This window comes from Pelophylax lessonae (assembly GCF_965119305.1).
Source record: "Pelophylax lessonae genome assembly, chromosome: 5".
Classification (NCBI taxonomy): Eukaryota; Metazoa; Chordata; class Amphibia; order Anura; family Ranidae; genus Pelophylax; species Pelophylax lessonae.
In genome coordinates, this window is record NC_138772.1 from 208,411,871 (window position 1) to 208,430,649 (window position 18,779).

General features: G+C 38.5%; 1 protein-coding gene across 3 annotated transcripts in view; it reads left to right on the forward strand.

Moving 5' to 3' along the window:
• HECW1 (HECT, C2 and WW domain containing E3 ubiquitin protein ligase 1) overlaps positions 1-18,779 on the forward strand; it is a 504,763-nt gene that overhangs the window by 155,563 nt on the left and 330,421 nt on the right. Inside the window, exon 2 of one of the 3 annotated variants that reach the window (XM_082259513.1) lies at positions 17,192-17,249. The exons of the other annotated variants lie outside the window; for them this stretch is intronic. Coding sequence (XP_082115639.1) covers positions 17,223-17,249 — 27 coding nt within the window. The 5' untranslated portion in view covers positions 17,192-17,222. The remainder of the gene's footprint in view (positions 1-17,191; positions 17,250-18,779) is intronic. 3 annotated transcript variants of the gene reach the window in all.

Below are 18,779 nucleotides of genomic sequence, written 5' to 3' on the forward strand. Positions count from 1 at the left end.
GTGGTATATATGTATCAGTGCTCCCAATGGAGTTTCTCTTTTGTTTTCTTTTAATATATGTACATACATGTTCATTTTAAAATGTAATAATAAAGATGTTCTTTTTTACTAAAACTTGTGAATATTTGTCAATATCCCTTCAACACTGTGGCCCATATAGTCCCGCTTTTTCTATTTTTCTTTTTTCCTTGTTATAATATGGAATGATGGCCAACTCTATCACAGTAATTTTTGCTTAGATAGCTACATAGTCAGATTGAAAAAAAGACCATCTATTTCAACCAATAGACAGAAAACAAACAAACAAAAAAAACTTGAATTAAGTAAAATTAAGTAAGTAAAAAGAAAACATCTATATCAGCCTTTCTCAACTTTTTCAACACAGAGGAAAAAAAAAAATGACTATATTTACAACTCATGATACATTAGTGTAATGGTCAGTGGGATAAATGCTCCTTACACTTGTGGACACTGGGAAGAATTACCTTCTTCTGGATAGCTAAAAAGATCAAAATGGTGTCAGGGGAACTTATCTGAGAGACAGAAACTGCCCATTGCTCAAGGAACCCCTAGCAACCTCTGGAGGAACCCTGGTTGAGAAACACTGCTCTATATGCAGATTCCTATATCCTGCATTTGATCCAGAGGAAGGCAAAAAAACCACACACATATATATATATATATATATATATACACAGTATATAGTAGTGATCAACCGATATCATTTTTTTTTCATTGCCGATACCGATATCTTGGTCAATGCGTATCGGTATCAGCCGATATGGGCCGATATTTTTGTACATTTAAAAAAAAACATTTTTCTTTGACAGGTACTCTTGTGGAGAGACCCCAACCCCCTCCCCCGCACTCAAAAGCATTCAAGACACCAAGTTTGGCTGTTTTGAATGCTGTTATTTTTTTAATCTGGCACCAGACAGTACCCGGAAGTGATGTCATGACATCACTTCCGGGTTTTTGCATGGAGACCCAATCAGAGATGAAGGCGGCTTTGATCGGTTCTTCGGTAGCCGTGCAGGCTGGTTGCCCGGGTCTCCCGGTGGGACAGGAGACCCAGGCGAGCCGCGGAAGGTGGCGGGAGGGGGCGACATCCCCTTCCGCCCCTTGTAATGACAGCCGAGTGGCTTCTCAGCCTCATCGCTTGTCATTACAAGACAGCCGACCGTCGTCTATGGACACCGGTACTAGGGTGATGCCTCTAGCTGCAGGCATCACTCCGGTACAAGCACTTTCCGAAATATTGGTAATATCGGCCACCTTGGTGGCCAATTCCAATATACCGGGAAAGTGCAGATCGGCCCTCGATGTATCGGCTTTGCAGATAATCAGTCGATTCCTAGTGTATAGGTTATGCATTACCGAACACCCAGCAAATTGTACATCAAAATCGTTAAAATAAATTCACTGGCTGTATTCTGTATATTTGCCAGATCAAGTGTCTTTTGCTGACATTATCTGCATGTCTTGAATAATCATTTCTCACTGGTTGTTTTGCTAACTCTCCTAGACTCCTTTCCTCCTGGCAGCAGCGTTTTGGCAGGAAAAAAGCTTCACACTTGTAACCGTGTGCATTATTCTGGCCATTGCAATGAATTAACGATCAAGCGCTAAACGCGGCTAGCGTTAACACGTGTTTTAAACGTTTAGACACATTTAGGCACGTCAATCATTTTTTCTGCCAAAACACTGCTGCTTCTGGACAAACTGGCTGCGGGGTTTTTTTTTCTGCCTCCAAACACCCCTGCCTCCAAACTCCTCTAAACGCCTATGTGTGCAATGCTTGGACGCATAGGCTAACATGCTGGGGTGTTTAGAGGCAGAAAAAAAAAATTACCAAACGCCTGTAGTAGAAAAAATGCCCAGTGTGCATGAGACCTAATAATCTAGTGGAAGTTACAGGTCATCACTGATTTTACTGCATTCACCAAATTCCTCTGGATGACAAACTGTTCTTGATTCTGTGTGTTTGCAACAATCTAAGATTGCAAATGAGGGTTTCAGCCTAAAACCTCAATTTATATATACAATCACCTATGAATCTGGTGCTGTTACATGTATAAATCCCACAAATATCACAAGTAAAAGCTATAAATTAAATCAAATGCAGACAGAATTATTTTTTTTTTAAAACAGTATATTGATATATGCTATTCATATAACAGAAAAATAAAAATTGCCAGAATATATACAACATTACATACCATGTACATAACTCCCAGAACAAAATAACTATTGAAAGGTAAGGCACAAAGTAGACAAAGTAAACACGCCTTATTAATATAAAACAGCAATTCAAAACATGACATATAATACAAGAATAGTAGGGATGCATCAAAACTTTTTTTTTTAGTGCTCGCCGATACCAATTACCTATACCTAGCGCAATTGTTTTGTTTACACTTCAGCTGTCAGCAATGGTACAAAGCATTGAAAAGTTTTTTAAAAATAAAAATAAATACTTTTTTTTTACATTTTGTACTTTTTTCAATGTAAAACGTGTGAAAATATGTTAAAGGTGTAAAAATATTAATGAACAAAGCAAACAAAAAAAAGTTTTAATTATTAATTATTTATATAATAGAAGTTAACAAAAAAAAACAGCAAGAAAATAATAATTAAATGGAGGAGAATAAAGAGTTAACTAGGGATGATAAGCATAAATGAAGGGTTAATAAGGGGTTTAACAGAGAAACATTTAACCACTTCCACCCCGCCAACTGTACATTTACTGTGGCACTCTGCCGCTTACAGGCAAAGCGACGTAGACCTACGTTGCTCGCCCACGAGACTGTAGGGGGCGAGCCTGTGCCGCCGGCGGCACGCTCCCACCCCCGCTCGTTCCCTGGGGAGCAAGCGCGTGTGACCGCCACTCACTATCTCCTGCAGCAGAGGGAGAAAGACAGACGGCTGATGTAAACACAGCCATCTGTCATTCTCCCTGAAGTAAGCACAGAGGCTATGCGATCCTGCTATATAGGATCGCATATCTCTGTGGTTACTTCCCTAGCCACGCCCCTTGACAGTTAGAATCACGCCCCTAGGGACACACTTAACCCCTTGTAGACCAGTAAAGTTAACCCCTTCCCTGCCAGTGTCATTTTTACAGTAACAGTGCATATTTATAGCACTGATTACTGTAGTAATGTCACTGGTAGCCCCATGTCAGTCAGGGGTCCGATCTGTCCGCAGCAATGTCGCAGTCCCGCAAAAAAAATTGCAGATCGCCGCCATTACTAGTTAAAAAAAAAAATAATAAAAATGACATAAATCTTTCCCGTAGTTAGTAAACGCACTAACTTTTGCACAAACCAGTCAAAATACACTTATTGCAATTTTTTCTACCAAAAATATGTAGCAGAAAACAAATTGGCCTAAAATGCCTAAAAAAGTTTGATTTTTACATTTTTTTTGATAATTTCATATAAAAAATGTGAAAAATATTGTTATTTTTTAAAATTGTTGCTCATTTTTTGTTTATAGCGCAAAAAATAAAAATCGCACAGGTGATCAAATACCACCAAAAGAAAGCTCTGTTTGTGGGAAAAAAAGAACATCAATTTCATTTGGGTACAGTGTCGCCGAATCGCAAAATAGGGCCTGGTCATTGAGCAGCCAAATCCTCCGGGGCTAAAGTGGTTAATAAAAAACACAAAAATAATTTTTTTTTTACTTCACAGGTTGCTTTAACCTGTCTTTATCTGCAAATCAAAGTCCATCCCTTTGATCTGTAGATGAAGAAACAGAAAGATACAAAAAGGAACAATGTTTCTATTTATCTTAGTATTTCAGTGTCTGAGCAATGTTGTTGATAAACATTGCCCAGCTGCCAGGCTTCTTTAACACTTCAGCTGTCAACAGGGGAACCCCACTGACAGCTGAATGAGTCATTGGTTGTTAGGGACGCTGTGGCCTCGCTCCTTAACAACTGATAATTGCCTGCTTTTTTTTTACATTTTAGCTGTCAGTGGGGGAATCCTGCTGACAGCTGAAAGAATGGAGCCTGACAGTATCTGTTTCAGGTATTGGTGCACTTGCACGAGTACCGATACAAATGCTTAGTATCGGCAACGAAACTGCTATCGGTATCGGGGCAACCCTAAAGAATAAATAATAATGTATACAGGCGTATAATTATCCATATTGATGTTCCAGTTATCTTTTTGATTGGAGGTATAAAGTGTGGTGGTCCACAACATTGAAAACAACAACAAAGCAAGGGGTGCACCGACCTAGTGCATTACCACTGAAAACATGTATTAAAATAGTAAAAAGTATATATTATACTCACAAAACAGGTGTGAATATTACACACATCAACATGATCGACATAGAATCTCCAAGGTAGCCAAGGTACTGTGCAATGCTGGATGGCATGCAGTGTACTGCATGAAACTGCTGTGGCTAGGCTGACACATTTCGAGGGCGAGCACCCCTTCCTCAGAGCCAAGAAATGCAGCATTTTTTTGGTCCACAACATTCTGTGTGGTTCAGTCCCCTAGGGTTTGCATGCTGGTCACTGTTGCAGATTGGGGTGTCCACCGAAAAAGAAAAGAGGGAGAGCCCTATAATCTAGTTAGTTGACTCAGGAATGTTAATGCACTCAAGTTGATCAGTAGGGGAAAAAAAGGCTTAAATCTGTTAAGGCTGTGGTCACCCTGTGGGGTGGGAACACACAAGTCTCCCTATGAGCAAGTGGAGAAAACCTTGTCTTCACACAGAATGAAAATGGTTGCTCTTGATTTCACAGGGGTTCCAATCCTGGATCCACAAGCTGTTCACAAGCAGGTGTTTGAAAACTAGGTGAGTTGAAAACAGTTGGTTGTTCGATCAGGGGAGGCACCTGTTGTCGTCTGTCTGAGGACAGGTCAGGGTAATCTGGTTTAATGAACATCAAGTTGCTTTATTTTACTGAAAAAAACATTTATGGCTACAAATTTCCACTGCCTCAGTTTTGTGTGATTACACTGATGTTTGGTTATGTTGGGTGGCACCATGTGGTCTGAATTGTGCAGAAGCCTTTTTTGGTAAAAGAAAGCAACTTGATGTTCATTAGACCAGATGACTCCCATCTATTGGACCACAATGGGCGCCACTGCCACTTAGACCACAACAGGGTTTTTTAATTCTCCTTCAACTCACCTCATCTTTTGTTTCTCTCTGGCTGAGATGGCACCATGTTAGAATGTTCCTCCTGCCAACATCTCCAAACCTTCTTCTACCCATTAGGGATGTAATAATGGCAATTTCTACTCTGCGCAGTAAGAAATAACTAAGCTTTTTTCAGATATAAAAATTACCATGCTGCTACGATGAGTAGTGCAAAACAGAACACCTATATTGGGCAGTGAGGATTACGTCACTATGGCATGGTGCTCTCTACGATCACGGCATAGGCAGTGTACCGTGAATGAACAATGAACTGCACATATGACATTATTGGTTGAAGCAGAGAGCAATATCTAGTAAATGGTGCAGCTTCAGAACCTATGGAAGTACATTTTATAAGGGATGCATACTATATGTTTTATGATGAGGGGTGAAGTGAAAATGTTGGGCATAATTCTGCTTTAAAGATGCCCACAAATATCTGCAACAGCTTTCATTGTCCCCCACATTGCTGGATATTTTGATTAGGCAAAGCTTTGCCACTGCTAAAAAGCCAATCTTGCCTGTCCTCTTCCACCTCCTGCACATTCCTAAAGGCCACCCAGGCTGCCCATCATAGTCCTAAGCCAATAGGATTGTATAGGAGAAAATTCTTCTGGGCAATAACATTAACACAAGAAAAAAATATATTGGGGAATTTTGTGCCTGGGGCACTCTTTAGCTGTTATTTTAACTAACATAACATTTAAGGAACCTTCATAATCAAATATCTCTACCTTAAAGGCAAAATATAAAAAGGTTGTTTGTTATGATGTATTCTTACAAATGTAATAAATATTCAATGCGAATAAGGTAACTATCTGTTTTATTTGTGCCACCTGAAGAATTTCAGAAATAAAAAATGATAAAAAAATAATTAAGAACTTAAGATTCTTTGCACAAATGCAAGAAGTGGTGTATGTTAATGGAGTGAATTACATGCATCCCTTAGCAACTGTGTTGCTATGCCATTAATATACATTCTCTTGCTTGTTCAGCTTCTAAACCCTAATGTCTACTAAACCACATCAAGAAAATGCAGAGACAAGGATATTTATGTAAGGAAATGACATGATACACAAGTTATTTATAAAAGAAATACCTTCAACTGTTCAGTGTAACAGCTTTAGGCAAAGATGTTAGCACCTCTGCTATATTAATCACTGTGAAACTGGTTTGACTAATTTCTTTACGCAAATTAAAGAATAGCTCCTACTATTACTCCTCATTTGTTGAAATAAAGTTTGGTTCTAAATTTAGAGATACAAAGCTTTGTTGTAAAGCAGAACAAGGGGGACTGAGGATACAGTATGATGCCAGCATACATATGATGGAGGTATGCAGGCATAAAAGCTGATTTTGTAGCCCAAACAATTGAAGGAAAGACCATGTGCTAGAATAAATAGTCCTATGGCACCTGTTCGTGATGCACACTATAGGTTGGAATATTTCTTAGAATTATAGGTTCTATCCTGGTCATTTATTGTTTGGATTGTGAAGTGTATGTACATTTCATGAAATCTCCATGGAATCTTCTTCTGGAAACATATTGGGGTTGATTTACCAAAAGCAAACTTTGCAAGGTAATTTGGCCCAGAGCAATTTGAGTGTGGGAAAGCTTAATTCTCTAAGCACTGGAGAACATTTTCTTGCAAAGCGAACAGTCTATTTTCTTTTAGTAAATCAACCCCATTGCTTCAGACCTAATACATTTTTTCACATTTACTCTTCTTGCTGGTCTTTTTTTCTGTTAATCCCTAAAGGTCTGGCTGGTGGTAGCACTGCATTGCAATATACAATACATGGGCCACCTACAGCATTGTAAAAGTTGTGCTGGTAAGTACTGAAGCTTATTTAGGCTGCACATGGTTAAAGCACTTGAAAAGCATACTTTTCCTAAAATAATAAACATATTATACTTACCTGCTATGTACAATGGTATTGCACCGAGCTGCCCCTTATCTCCTCCTCTGAGGTCCTCCATTGGCTCTGTCCACTCCTTCTCTTCTGAAAGTTCCCCCCTGAATGCTATGGGGATATTCCTGTGGGCACACTCCCAAGTCGGTCTGTGTGCATCCGTAGACACACACAGAACAGCTCGGCCCTGCCCCCACTTCCCCTCACAGTATTTGATTGACAGCAGCAGGAGCCAATGGTTACTGCTGCTACCTCTGTGTCCTATGAGAAAAGGTAGAGAGAGTAGTGCAGACGAGCACTGCACTGATATAAAAGTGGAGCCAGGTAAATATTTAGGAGGGCTGGGGTGAACTGATGCTGGAAGGTCTTTAAGGTAAACACAAGAATGCATTAAGGTTAAAAAACCTTATGCCTTTAGAACCATTTTAATGTATCAATAGACCAGTCACCAGAGCCACAGTGGCATCAGTGCATTCAGTACTTTAACTGTGGTATGAATAGGCTGGAAATATGTTGCATGTTCTCCTTGGGCTTGGATGTTGCAGTCTAGTAGACCAAGGTTGAAATGGAATGTATTAAAATATGAGAATATTTCCTTATTCACGCTCGCACCTTTGCTCACAAAAAAAAAAAAAATGAACAGTGTTCTCCTTTAAAGAGGATGCATTTCTGTACTGACACTCACTTAGAGTTTGAGTGGAAGTAAAACATCCAGATCTTATGGTAATTTGTATTTTGAAAGCTTTTTCTATTAGCCATTTTCATGCTAACAACTACTTGCTATTTTGTCAAATCCTACGTATTGTATTAAGGTATTGGAGGTAGATTGGAAGGTTTATAGGCCTGAAACTCTGCTTCTTGCACTGGAACCATGTCCTAAAAAGACAGTGTAAGAGATGGAGGTAAGTAGGACTGGACCAAACTGTAAATATTAACCAATTGCTGACCGCCCTATCGTACTTTTACTGCTACAGGGTGGCAACTTTGTCCAGAATCACGTATATATACGTATACATACGTGATTCTGCATTTCTGCCTGCAGGGGGTGCGCATGCACCGCCAGTGGGCAGCTTCTGCTGTGTTGATTCAGATCTGTGGGTCCCAGCCACTAGATGTCCTGTGTCACCTGCTGGTTGTTTGTAAAACACAGAGAACTGAAATATGCCTATGTAGACAAGACATATATCAGTTCTGATAGGGGAAGAAGGGACGACTTTGTGTCTCTACAAAGCAGACATTAGGATTGGTCTCTTCCCCTAGTGAAAGCACCACACTGTGTACAAAAAAAAACTGGCTAGGCACACAGTTAACCCTTTGATCGCCTAGGGGTTGTTTTTTTTCTCAAACCTGTCTGTCTTTGTTTATAGCGCAAAAAAAAAAAAAAAAAAATGCAATGGTCATCAAATACCACCAAAAGAAAGCTCTATTTGTGGAAAAAAATGACATAAATTTTATTTGGGTACAGTGTCCCACGACCACACAATTATCAGGTAAAATAACGCAGTGCCATATCGCAAAAAATGGCCTGTCATGAAGTGGGGTAAATCTTCGGGCGGTCAAGATATAATTCATATTTATGTATAAAAAGGGCTCCAGTTAAAGTGGCTATAAGCATAACGTTTTTTTTATTTTTATTTTTTTACCTTGAGGCATTCTCTGCATTAAGGTCAATTAAATCCTGTGAGGCGGGATCAGGGGCAGAGTTGAGCTGTGCTGTGTGTTTTTATGGCTAAGCTAGCTTGACAAAGGGGATGGGACCCCTGAAACATGTCGCTGCCCATTTATTTCAACTGATGACTGTGTTGTTGTGGGATCAGGTGCGGCTAGGACAGCCGTATATAACACTAGTCTCCCTTTCTTTGCTTGGCAAGTTTGACTATACACCACAGACGCTTATTGAGCCTGTGCTTGAATGTTACATCCAATATCCCAATGTGATTTCCCTCTGCACCTATCTGCTGATCATAGTCTTCCTTCATGTGAGTGTGCTATGTTTTGAAACTACTGAAGCCAAGTTGGTTGTTTGAACAGGAGAGGCACCAGTTATTGCCTATCTGAGGACAGGTCAGGGTAATCTGGTTTAATGAGCATCAAGTTGCTTTATTTTACTAAAAAAAATGTTTTTGGCTACAAATTGCCACTACCTCAGTTTAGGGTGATTACACTGATGTTTGGCAATGTTGGGTGGCACCATGTGGTCTAGATGGTAAAATAAAACAATTTGATGTTCATTAGACCAGATGACTCCGGTCTAATATACAACAATGGGCGCCACTGCTAATCAGACCACAAGGGGATTTTTTAAATCCAGTTACAGTGATCCAAAGCTCTATTTTTTAATATTCCAGCAGCAAGAGAAGCTCCAACCTGATTACTACATTTGGGTCCCCATTGGGTGGCCCTTTCTGAAGTAAAGAGGAATGATGGTATAAAGAATTATTTTGCTTGAATGGTTTACAGTTTTTTCGTAAATAATAATTCTGTGAATAATTCCCAGTATTAGGGAATATGGAAAAACTGTATCACATAACAGTGCAATCACAGGCAAGCATATACTCATATGTATTTTTTATTACAAGGTTTTGTGTTCAGCTTGCAATTCTTCTTTAAATCCATTTTTGAAAGCACATTTCCAGAAATGATTTACAATACAATTGTGCAGTGTGGACAGTAAGAAGAATCAGAGTAACAGTAATACATGCTGATATTGATGGCCTCTAGGTATCTCTTGTGAAGGCTGACAGTCCTCAAATATCTCCCTGTAAGTGTGCCAGATATGGAATAAAAAATACTGCTCACTGACTTCTACTTTGCCAGCCATAATCTCTGCGTTGCCTCTAGTTTATCATCAGATTTGTACAACTCCATACTGTTACAGTATTATCTCTCTCATGGTACAGATAAAAGAACATCAAGGTTGTCTTTCTTCTTAAAAAGGTTGCTTATCAAAGTCATATTGCTTCAAAGACCACTGCTAAAAGTAGAGGAATAGGTACCAATGAAAAAGAAATAAATAAAAAATTTGAATATGTCTCCTGATACATTTCAAAATCTTCTATTTACTTTTGAAGTGTGTGCAAGATCATCCAAAACAGCCGCTTGTTGGCTGACTTGTTTTTCTGTATATATTGTGAATACTACATAGACAAGATGCTCTCAATTGGATTCTATAGGGCATAAAGTTCAACATATGTTTAAAAGGTTCACAATAAGCTTTATTACCACATTTAAAAATACTGTACAAATAAAATACAGATGCAATTACATACAAGGTAACCCTTGGGATTCTTTCTGTCTTTATGATCCAGTTTGACAGAAAGTTGTGGTTATTCTTGTATATTTACCAATAATATCAATTATGTAACATCATCAGTTATTTGTTCACTATTTTTATATGTGATAATAAAGCTTTTGTGAACCATGTTGAACTTTATGCTATAAAAAATCCCACTGAGAGGGTCTTGTCTATGTAGTATACTCCATTAGGGATATGGGTACTCCATTAGGGATCAGTACGCAAAGTATATATATTGTGAATTTCATTTCTAAAGCAATCTGGAGTTGTAACATTGTCATGTAGTTCAAACTCGTTGTAGAAATGTCTCATTTCAATTTCTCACATCGGAAATGCACCTTGATAAACAGTATTTTCTTGTTTCTATGGCAACTTAAATTTTGCACATGATTATATACCGTATTTACATGAATATAATATAAATCGAAAACCCAACATAGCAAAGGAAATATAGTGATTTTTTTTATTTTGTGATCATATGCTGTTAATCCTCTGATAAACTATGTAATTGTGCTTTAGGAATTTACAGAATTAATTTAAAGGAGTTGTAAAGTCAGAAGGTTTCTTATCCTAGTGCAATCTATGCATTAAGATACAAAAATAACCTTCTGGGTGTAGCAGCCTCCCCAGCACCCCCTAATATTTACCTGAGCCCCATCAATGTCCACAAGTCCTTCGGCCCTCCGGGACTCTATCTCCTGATTGGCTGAGACACAGCCGCTGCGCCATTGGCTTCTGCGGCTGTCAATCAAAGTAAGTTAGCCAAACAGTAAGAGAGGGGGCAGGACCGAGCGGCAGCTCCATGTCTGAATGGACACATGAAGCTGCAGCTCGGCTCGGGTGCCCCCATAGCAAGCTGCTTTCTATGGGGGCACTAAACAGGAGGGAGAGGCTAGGACCAGCAATGAGGGACCCAAGAAGAGGAGGATCTGGGCTGCCCTGTGCAAAACCACTACACAGAACAGGTAAGTATAATATGTTTATTTAAATAAAAAAATAAAAAAATAAGACTTTACAACCACTTTAAATTTTAAATGGAAGTTAAAGAATACCTTTCCACCTAACTAGTTTTAGACAACCAAACCAACCATATACCTATAGATGGGAGAAGGATTTTGATTTTGTGGGAATTTCAGAGACTTGGTTTAACGGCTCTCATGATTGACTGACAACCATTCAGGGGTATTCCCTTTATCACAGGGATAGGGAGAACAAAAAAGGGGAAAGGGTATGCCTGTATATTAGGAATAATGTGCAAGTAAATATGAGGGACGATATCACTAATGGAGCTAAGGCGGAGGTGGAATCCTTATGGGTAGAGCGCCAAAGAGAGGAAACTAAGGGGAACGTAATACTGGACATATGCTATAGGCCCCCTAACCAGAGGATGTAGAAATACGGGGCAACTTAGGAAACAGTGACCACAAGTCAATTAGTTTCAGTATAAATCACAGAAATAGGAAAAACAAAGGTAATACAAGGACACTGAATTTCAAAAGAACCAACTTCCCTAAACTGCGCTCGTTGCTCGATGATATTAAATGGGATAGAATCCTAGGAACAAAGAACAGGGAGAAAAAATGGGAATGCTTTAAGAACATACTAAATAAAGGTATTGGCCAGTGCATTCCAACACGGAATACGTTTAACAGAGCTTAATTAAACCCTGGGTGGCTAAACTTCAATGTAAAAATCCATATAAAAACAAAATAAAAGGCCTTCAAAAAATATAAGGCTGAGGGGTCATTGTCAACATTCCAACATTCCAAAGAATGCAATAAGAAATGTAAGAGCGCAATCAAGGCGACTAAGACACGTAGTCACATAGCGGAAGAGAGTAAGAAAAAATCCAGGAAATTCTTTAAGTATATAAATGGTAAGAAAGTGGGGCCATAACATATTGGCCCTATAAAGGAATGAAGGGAATTTGGCTATAAAGGACAAAGAGAAGGCAAAGGTTCTGAAAAAATTCTTCTCCTCAGTCTTTACAAAATAAATGGGTAGGATACAGTAACCTAGACTGTAATGTTAATAGCACGTCACAGGAAGCACCCTCATGGTTAACAGAAGACAGACTCAGAATTATACTTGAAAAACTTAACATAAATAAGTCACCGGGACCAGATGGCTTTACACCCGAGTGTCCTTAAGGAACTCAGCCAGGTGATAGCCCAACCATTGTTCCTAATTTTTATGGACAGTCTACTGACAGGCTGATTGGGGAAAAGGCAACGTGGCACCAATATATAAAAAAGGGCTGAGATAAATCCCTAGGCACTACAGGCCGGTTAGCCTAACATCAATAGTCTGCAAACTATTGGAAGAGATGATAAAGGACTATAAACAAGATTTTAGTAATAAAATCTGTATCATTAGTAGTAATCAACATGGATTCATGAAGAATCATTCTTGCCAGACCAATCTTTTAACCTTTTATGAAGAAGTGAGCTGCAATCTAGATAAAGGAAGGCCTGTAGATGTGGTGTATCTGGATTTTGCAAAGACATGTAATACAGTTCCCCACAAACATTTACTGTACAAATGAAGGTATGGACCATAGGGTGGGTACCTGAAAACTGGCTTCAGGGGCCAGTCCAATGGTGGTGATAAATGGCGAGTACTCAGAATGGTCTGGTGCGGAAATTGGGGTCCCCCAAGGATCCATCCTGGGACCAACCCTGTTTAATTTATTCATAAATGATCTAGAGGATGGAATAAACAGCTCAATCTCAGTATTTGCGGACGATACTATGCTAAGCAAGGCTATAACTTCTCTGCAGGATGTGGAAACCTTACAAGAAGACCTGAACAAAATAATGGGGTGGGTCTACATGGCAAATGAGGTTTAATGTTGGAAAATGTAAGGTAATAGATCTGGGTGCCAAAAATACAAATAAAAGTTACTCAATAGGGGGAGAACCTCTGGGGGAATCTGGGATGGAAAAGGACCTGGAGGTCCTACTAGATGACCAGCTTAGCAATGGTATGCAATGCCAAGCTGCTGCAAGCAATACTGGTACTATTATATAGTGAACTTCATAGCAGCATGTGTAGGTATAGGATCAGACTATTCTTACATTTGGAAAAGGCAGTTACTGAACCACTATGTGATATTGGGAAGGCGTTATCTTCCATTAAGGCTGTTCTGTGAAAGAAGCACCTGGGAGGTTTTTCAGAGTAGACCACTACTGCATCTAGCAGGAAATGCTTCTTGACCTGGCTCAAGGTCAAGAACTCATATGTAGGGTTCAAATATCAGGCAGGATTTATTTTTCCTTGTTGTGTATTTGTGTTATAATTGATACTGGTGAACCTGTCTAGCTGTTATGTATTTGTATTCAGATGATTATATCTTATTTGTTTCTGCTCGTGTCATTTGATGTTCCCTGTTTTTGATAAGGAGCCATGTATGGTAAACGTAGTTAAAGTGGATATAAACCTGATTTTTTAAATTTGACCTGGGCACACCTATCTGTAGTGTTTACCTATCTCTCTTCAAAGCCCTAAATCACGTGGCTTTCTCCTTCTCCGTTCTTCTGTTATCAGCATGATAACTTCTTACAAGTTCTCCATCAACTGAGATAAAACCAGGCTGAGTTTTGTGTCGGGGCGGGTGCTATAAACAGATTATCAGAGAGCTGGTCTATTCACAGCACAGCTTTTCATGTTTCTGCCTTTGTACAGAGGGGTGTGTGCTTTTCCTGCAATCAGCTGTCTCACAGTGTATGGTCAAACTTCTATCCAACGGGTGAATCAGAAAGAGAAGATTATAACAGGACGTGCACTTTCTAAACAGTCTAGAAAGCTGAAGACAGCACATATACAAGTAAAACTTATGTATGGAGATTTGTTTAATTTCTGTGTATCATCTGAAGCTGTTCACTTCAGTGAGTATATGTGAGGGTTTACATCCACTTTAATAAAGTAAAAGCTCAGAGTTAAAGTAATAATATTGGCTAGCACTGTAGAGTGAAATAAATGTAATCTTTTGAAGTATGTAAGGTTTCTTTGAACCTAATGCGCTTCCATAGCTTGAGTTTTCAGACTGCTGAGTTGGTCAATAAAAGATATTTCTTTAACATTGGACTTTCAGCTTTCATTGATAGCTAACATGACACAGCTCTTTGCTTCTGTCAAATGGGTAGCTTATGTGATATGGATGGTTTTAGTTTCACCTACAACTACTACAATGTTCCTTTATGATATGATCTTTATTCTACAACCCTTACCAACAGCAAATGTGTTCCAACTTTGGTACTTGGAAAAAACATAAACCATATTTATGAAACCTGGTGCACTCATGTGCCTCGATCCGACTATCCGACTGTAATTGCTAGCGTTAGGATTTCATAAAAATTAGATTGTTTTGCATGAGGTGCGGATTATGTTTTTTTTTGTTTTATTTTTATAAGAAGAGGTGCATATGTCAGCATATGCAAACTAGATTGGCAAAAAACTCAGACCATGAAAATTTGCTATGTCAAAGGGCTCTTACAGCAAGAGAGAGATTTGATAATGTCACCACTGTGCTGCTCACTGTTCTCCCAGCTAGATTTTAGGATGTAAAGCCCTGCCTCTCCCAAAATGACCGACTCCACACAAAGGCAGTGCAAAACAAGACATAGTAAGTCGAAAATGGAGAAGGATCCACTCCAGAGGGAACACATTCAATACTAGTGCTTTGCCCTCTACTAGCCTTTTTTTTGGGGATCAACCTCCAGACTTTAAACTTTAATTTAAACTTAAATCTAAACTTTATTTCAATACAACAAATGTGCAAAAAAGGGTTTAGATGGCCAAGTATGACAAGGCAAGGAGGACAAATAGACTATAAGGAATCAATAAATGATACTTGAAGGTGTAGCAAGTCTACTGATAATTGTCTACCAGACAAAGTCAAAAACAGTATGGGTCTTGTCAATTATGGAGGTCTTTCTTGAGCTGGATGGATTGTTGTAAACCAACAGACTCCTTTAGGGATCATTTACACCAGATGCAGACAGGTGCTTTTGTAAACACAGCAAAAATGCAGTACAAATGCATATGCAAGACAAATAAAGTTGTTCCAATGAGCCTAGTTTACAGTGCTTTCAAGTGTGTTTTAAAAAAGTACAAGCTGCATGTTTTTTTTTTGCACTGCAAACGCAAGTAAATGCGCTTAAATGCTCTAAAAACTCACATGAACACATGCAAATGCATGTAAATGCAACCTAGTAAAGAAAATAAATTGCAGTAAGTGAAAATGCATGTAAACTTGTGGCAAAGCACTGAAAACACGCACATGGGGAAATGTACACTGAATGCAGGGATTATGGTGTAAATGAGCCCTTAATTGTACTGATGGACAGCACTTATATGCTAAAGAATATTTTAGAAAAAGTATAAAGGTTTAGAATATTGAGCTGGGTCAAAAATTTTAATCTGGAATCATTCTCCGTATATGGCAACCAATTCAGAGATTTTTAGCACATGCGGCACCCAATGCAGGTGTATAATAAAAGTTTTAAAGTCAACCAAATATAGTCTAATCATGGGCTATAATACTGTGTAAAGAGTAAGACTTGTAAACACCTACACAGTATTTTTCTGTATTCTATATTTTGATTACAGTGGTTGTAAAAGCAAGCCATTTCTAATCTTAAGGCAATGCCTTTAGTATGCAAATGTCACAGTAGCATTATTGTCCCCTCACTGAGTCCTTACTTGATCCAGCACTGTGCCAGTCTGTAGTGGCTCTCTCCCTCTTCTCACAGGACAGGGAAGCAACTTCGGGAGCCATTTGCTCTTGTTGCTGTCAATCAAATATTGTGATTAGGGAGCGGGGTCAGGGCCAGGACGCACTGTGTATGTCTATGGACACACACAGCCTGGCTCAGGAGCGAGACCACACGTGCTTACCCAGAGGAAGCGGCTTGTTATGGCGGCTCATGCAGAAGAGGAGGAGCTTTGAGCATGCTGTAACCTCCGTAGACATCATTCAGATGAGAAGAAAGTTGTCTGAAATTGAAATTTTTACATGATTTCTATTATTTCTCAAGATAGGGCCATCAGGGAAGGTGTCTGTTAAGTGCATAAACATGCAAGTTGATTAAAAAATATCACACAGGTTTATACCACAATGGACTAACAAAATGAACCTTTGCTTTTGAACATTCTGTATTAGGCAGAAGGGTAAATAATGTATATACTTGATGTTAGTCTGTAATACATTTATGCAATAAACACTGTTTTTCTTCATGCTACTGCAAAGATGTAAATTATGTGTTTATTCCAATTCCAAAAATCCAACACTGCTGATGTCTTACTCTTACTCAAATATTCAACACGGTTGATGTCTTATAACACTTCCACCAAACTCATGTGCATCAGATATTTAATTACTTTAATAGTGCAATGAACCAAAGTACTTCTTTTTAATTACGTTTTGCTGCAAGAAGCAGTGCTGTCAAGTAGCCTCTAATAAGCAGATATCAACTTCAATAAGTATAGTGAAAGGTGATTTAACATAAATCAGCTACTGTACCATTTTGCTCCCTATACCATGACATTAAATAAAGTGCAAAGTGTTTTAGGGTTAACCTAATGTCATTTTACCCAGTGCAATATTCCAACAATTGATATTTTTACATACAAGTATATAATTCACATTATTAATATTATTATTATTTTTTTTTTATTGTTTGAAAGTGTAAGTAATTTCTATTGCTTTATGATTAAAATGTCTTCAAGCTTATACTGACCTATTTTATGATTTAGTAATGTATGTTTTATTTCCGGAGCCTATTGCTGAGTTAATCTCATTGGACTTTTCTCTAGGAATTGATGTGCTTGCAGTTGGCGGGTCATTATGCTGCTGCACCTGTGTAGTGTTAAGGTCAGTGTATTTTTCTGATTATAAACCCCATTCATGCCATTCCATTATAAATTCACTTATCATTCATAATGGAATGCACCATAGACCACAACTGGCCTTACCTCTTGATCAAACCAACAATGCCATTCCATTTTTAAACCAAGACATACATTTTCTTGCATGAATTGCAGAGACATTACCATAATGATTACGAGAGTTGTTGTACCTTATAAACAACATCAAATAAAATTTATACCCCAAAGTTTTATTAAAGGTTCACTCCAGGTAAAATTTTAAATTAACTCTTGAGATTTACTCCAGAAATATAGCTTACCTGCTAAATACATCTGGTTTTCACCCAGATATTGCTCTACTCTACCAGTCTAACCTAACCCCTTTTTGTCTGTTATGTGGTTATCCTGTTATGTGTCTGCTTAAGATTCTGGAACACACACACTGCAGGCCCATTGCTGCCTCTCCCACTGCCGGTGCTATAAAAGTTGCTCCCAGATTCAAACCTACCCTGGAAGTTTTAATATGATTGACACACAGGTCTAAGAAAGAATACTCCCACTTTCTCTCCATGGGGCTGTGGGCTTATTTTACAGCTAAATACACAGAGCTTAGAATAAGGTCAGTTAAGTGACCTTGCTGATTTTAGCACAGTTGTTGTGTTTACTGGATAGCAGTAGAAGCTCACTGAATGGTTTGTTGCCTGGAATTGCTCATTCAAATGAATGAGTCGAAACACATAGATACAATTGAAATGAACTTTTGACGGATCGCTATAGATTAGAAAATATACATTTGAGTATGACGTTTCAGCTAACAAACAGAATCAAACGTAAGTAAGCTAAGAATAAATACCTACGTCAGAGTTTCTTCTGTATAATTTCAAAGTATTCATAGCCCCCTACAGGGGGATAATATGGACATTGGGAATTGCCACTTTTAATTCTTTGGATTACATGCTAACTAAAGGGAAGCTGCTTGTTGAATCTTCCTCTTACATGTATATGAATTTAGAAAAGATAATCTGTGGGAAAGATTTACAAAGGATTGTGCTAGGCTTTTTATGGCAATTTCTATGTACAGTTCTTTAGCTGCTGTAAGAAAATTGCATTACCAGTTGTATAATGTAACTTCAATTTGCAATTGTGCAGGTATTGTAAATCCTATGCAAATTGTGCATATATTATCAGTTTATAAATCTCCCTTTTAGCCTTAGGCCAGCCATAGACGTTTCGGATCTCGGACAGTTCAGAAAGAACCATGCATGGACAGGCTAACTGTACCCAAGTTGATCGATCAATTAACTTGGGTAAAACCAGCCTGGCAGATTTTGCATGCAATTATTTTTAGCGGCTTCCCCCTGATAACACTGTCTGTGTTGAAGGGGGAATCTAGCAATTGTTTGGAGAGATGATGAAGAACTTTGCATAAAAACTTTTAAAAATTGTTCTATAGTGAAAAATACAAATACTATTCACATACAAAGTAGCTTTAGACAAATGTTTTCAACAGCTCAAAGAAAATTGTACTTAAAGTGTA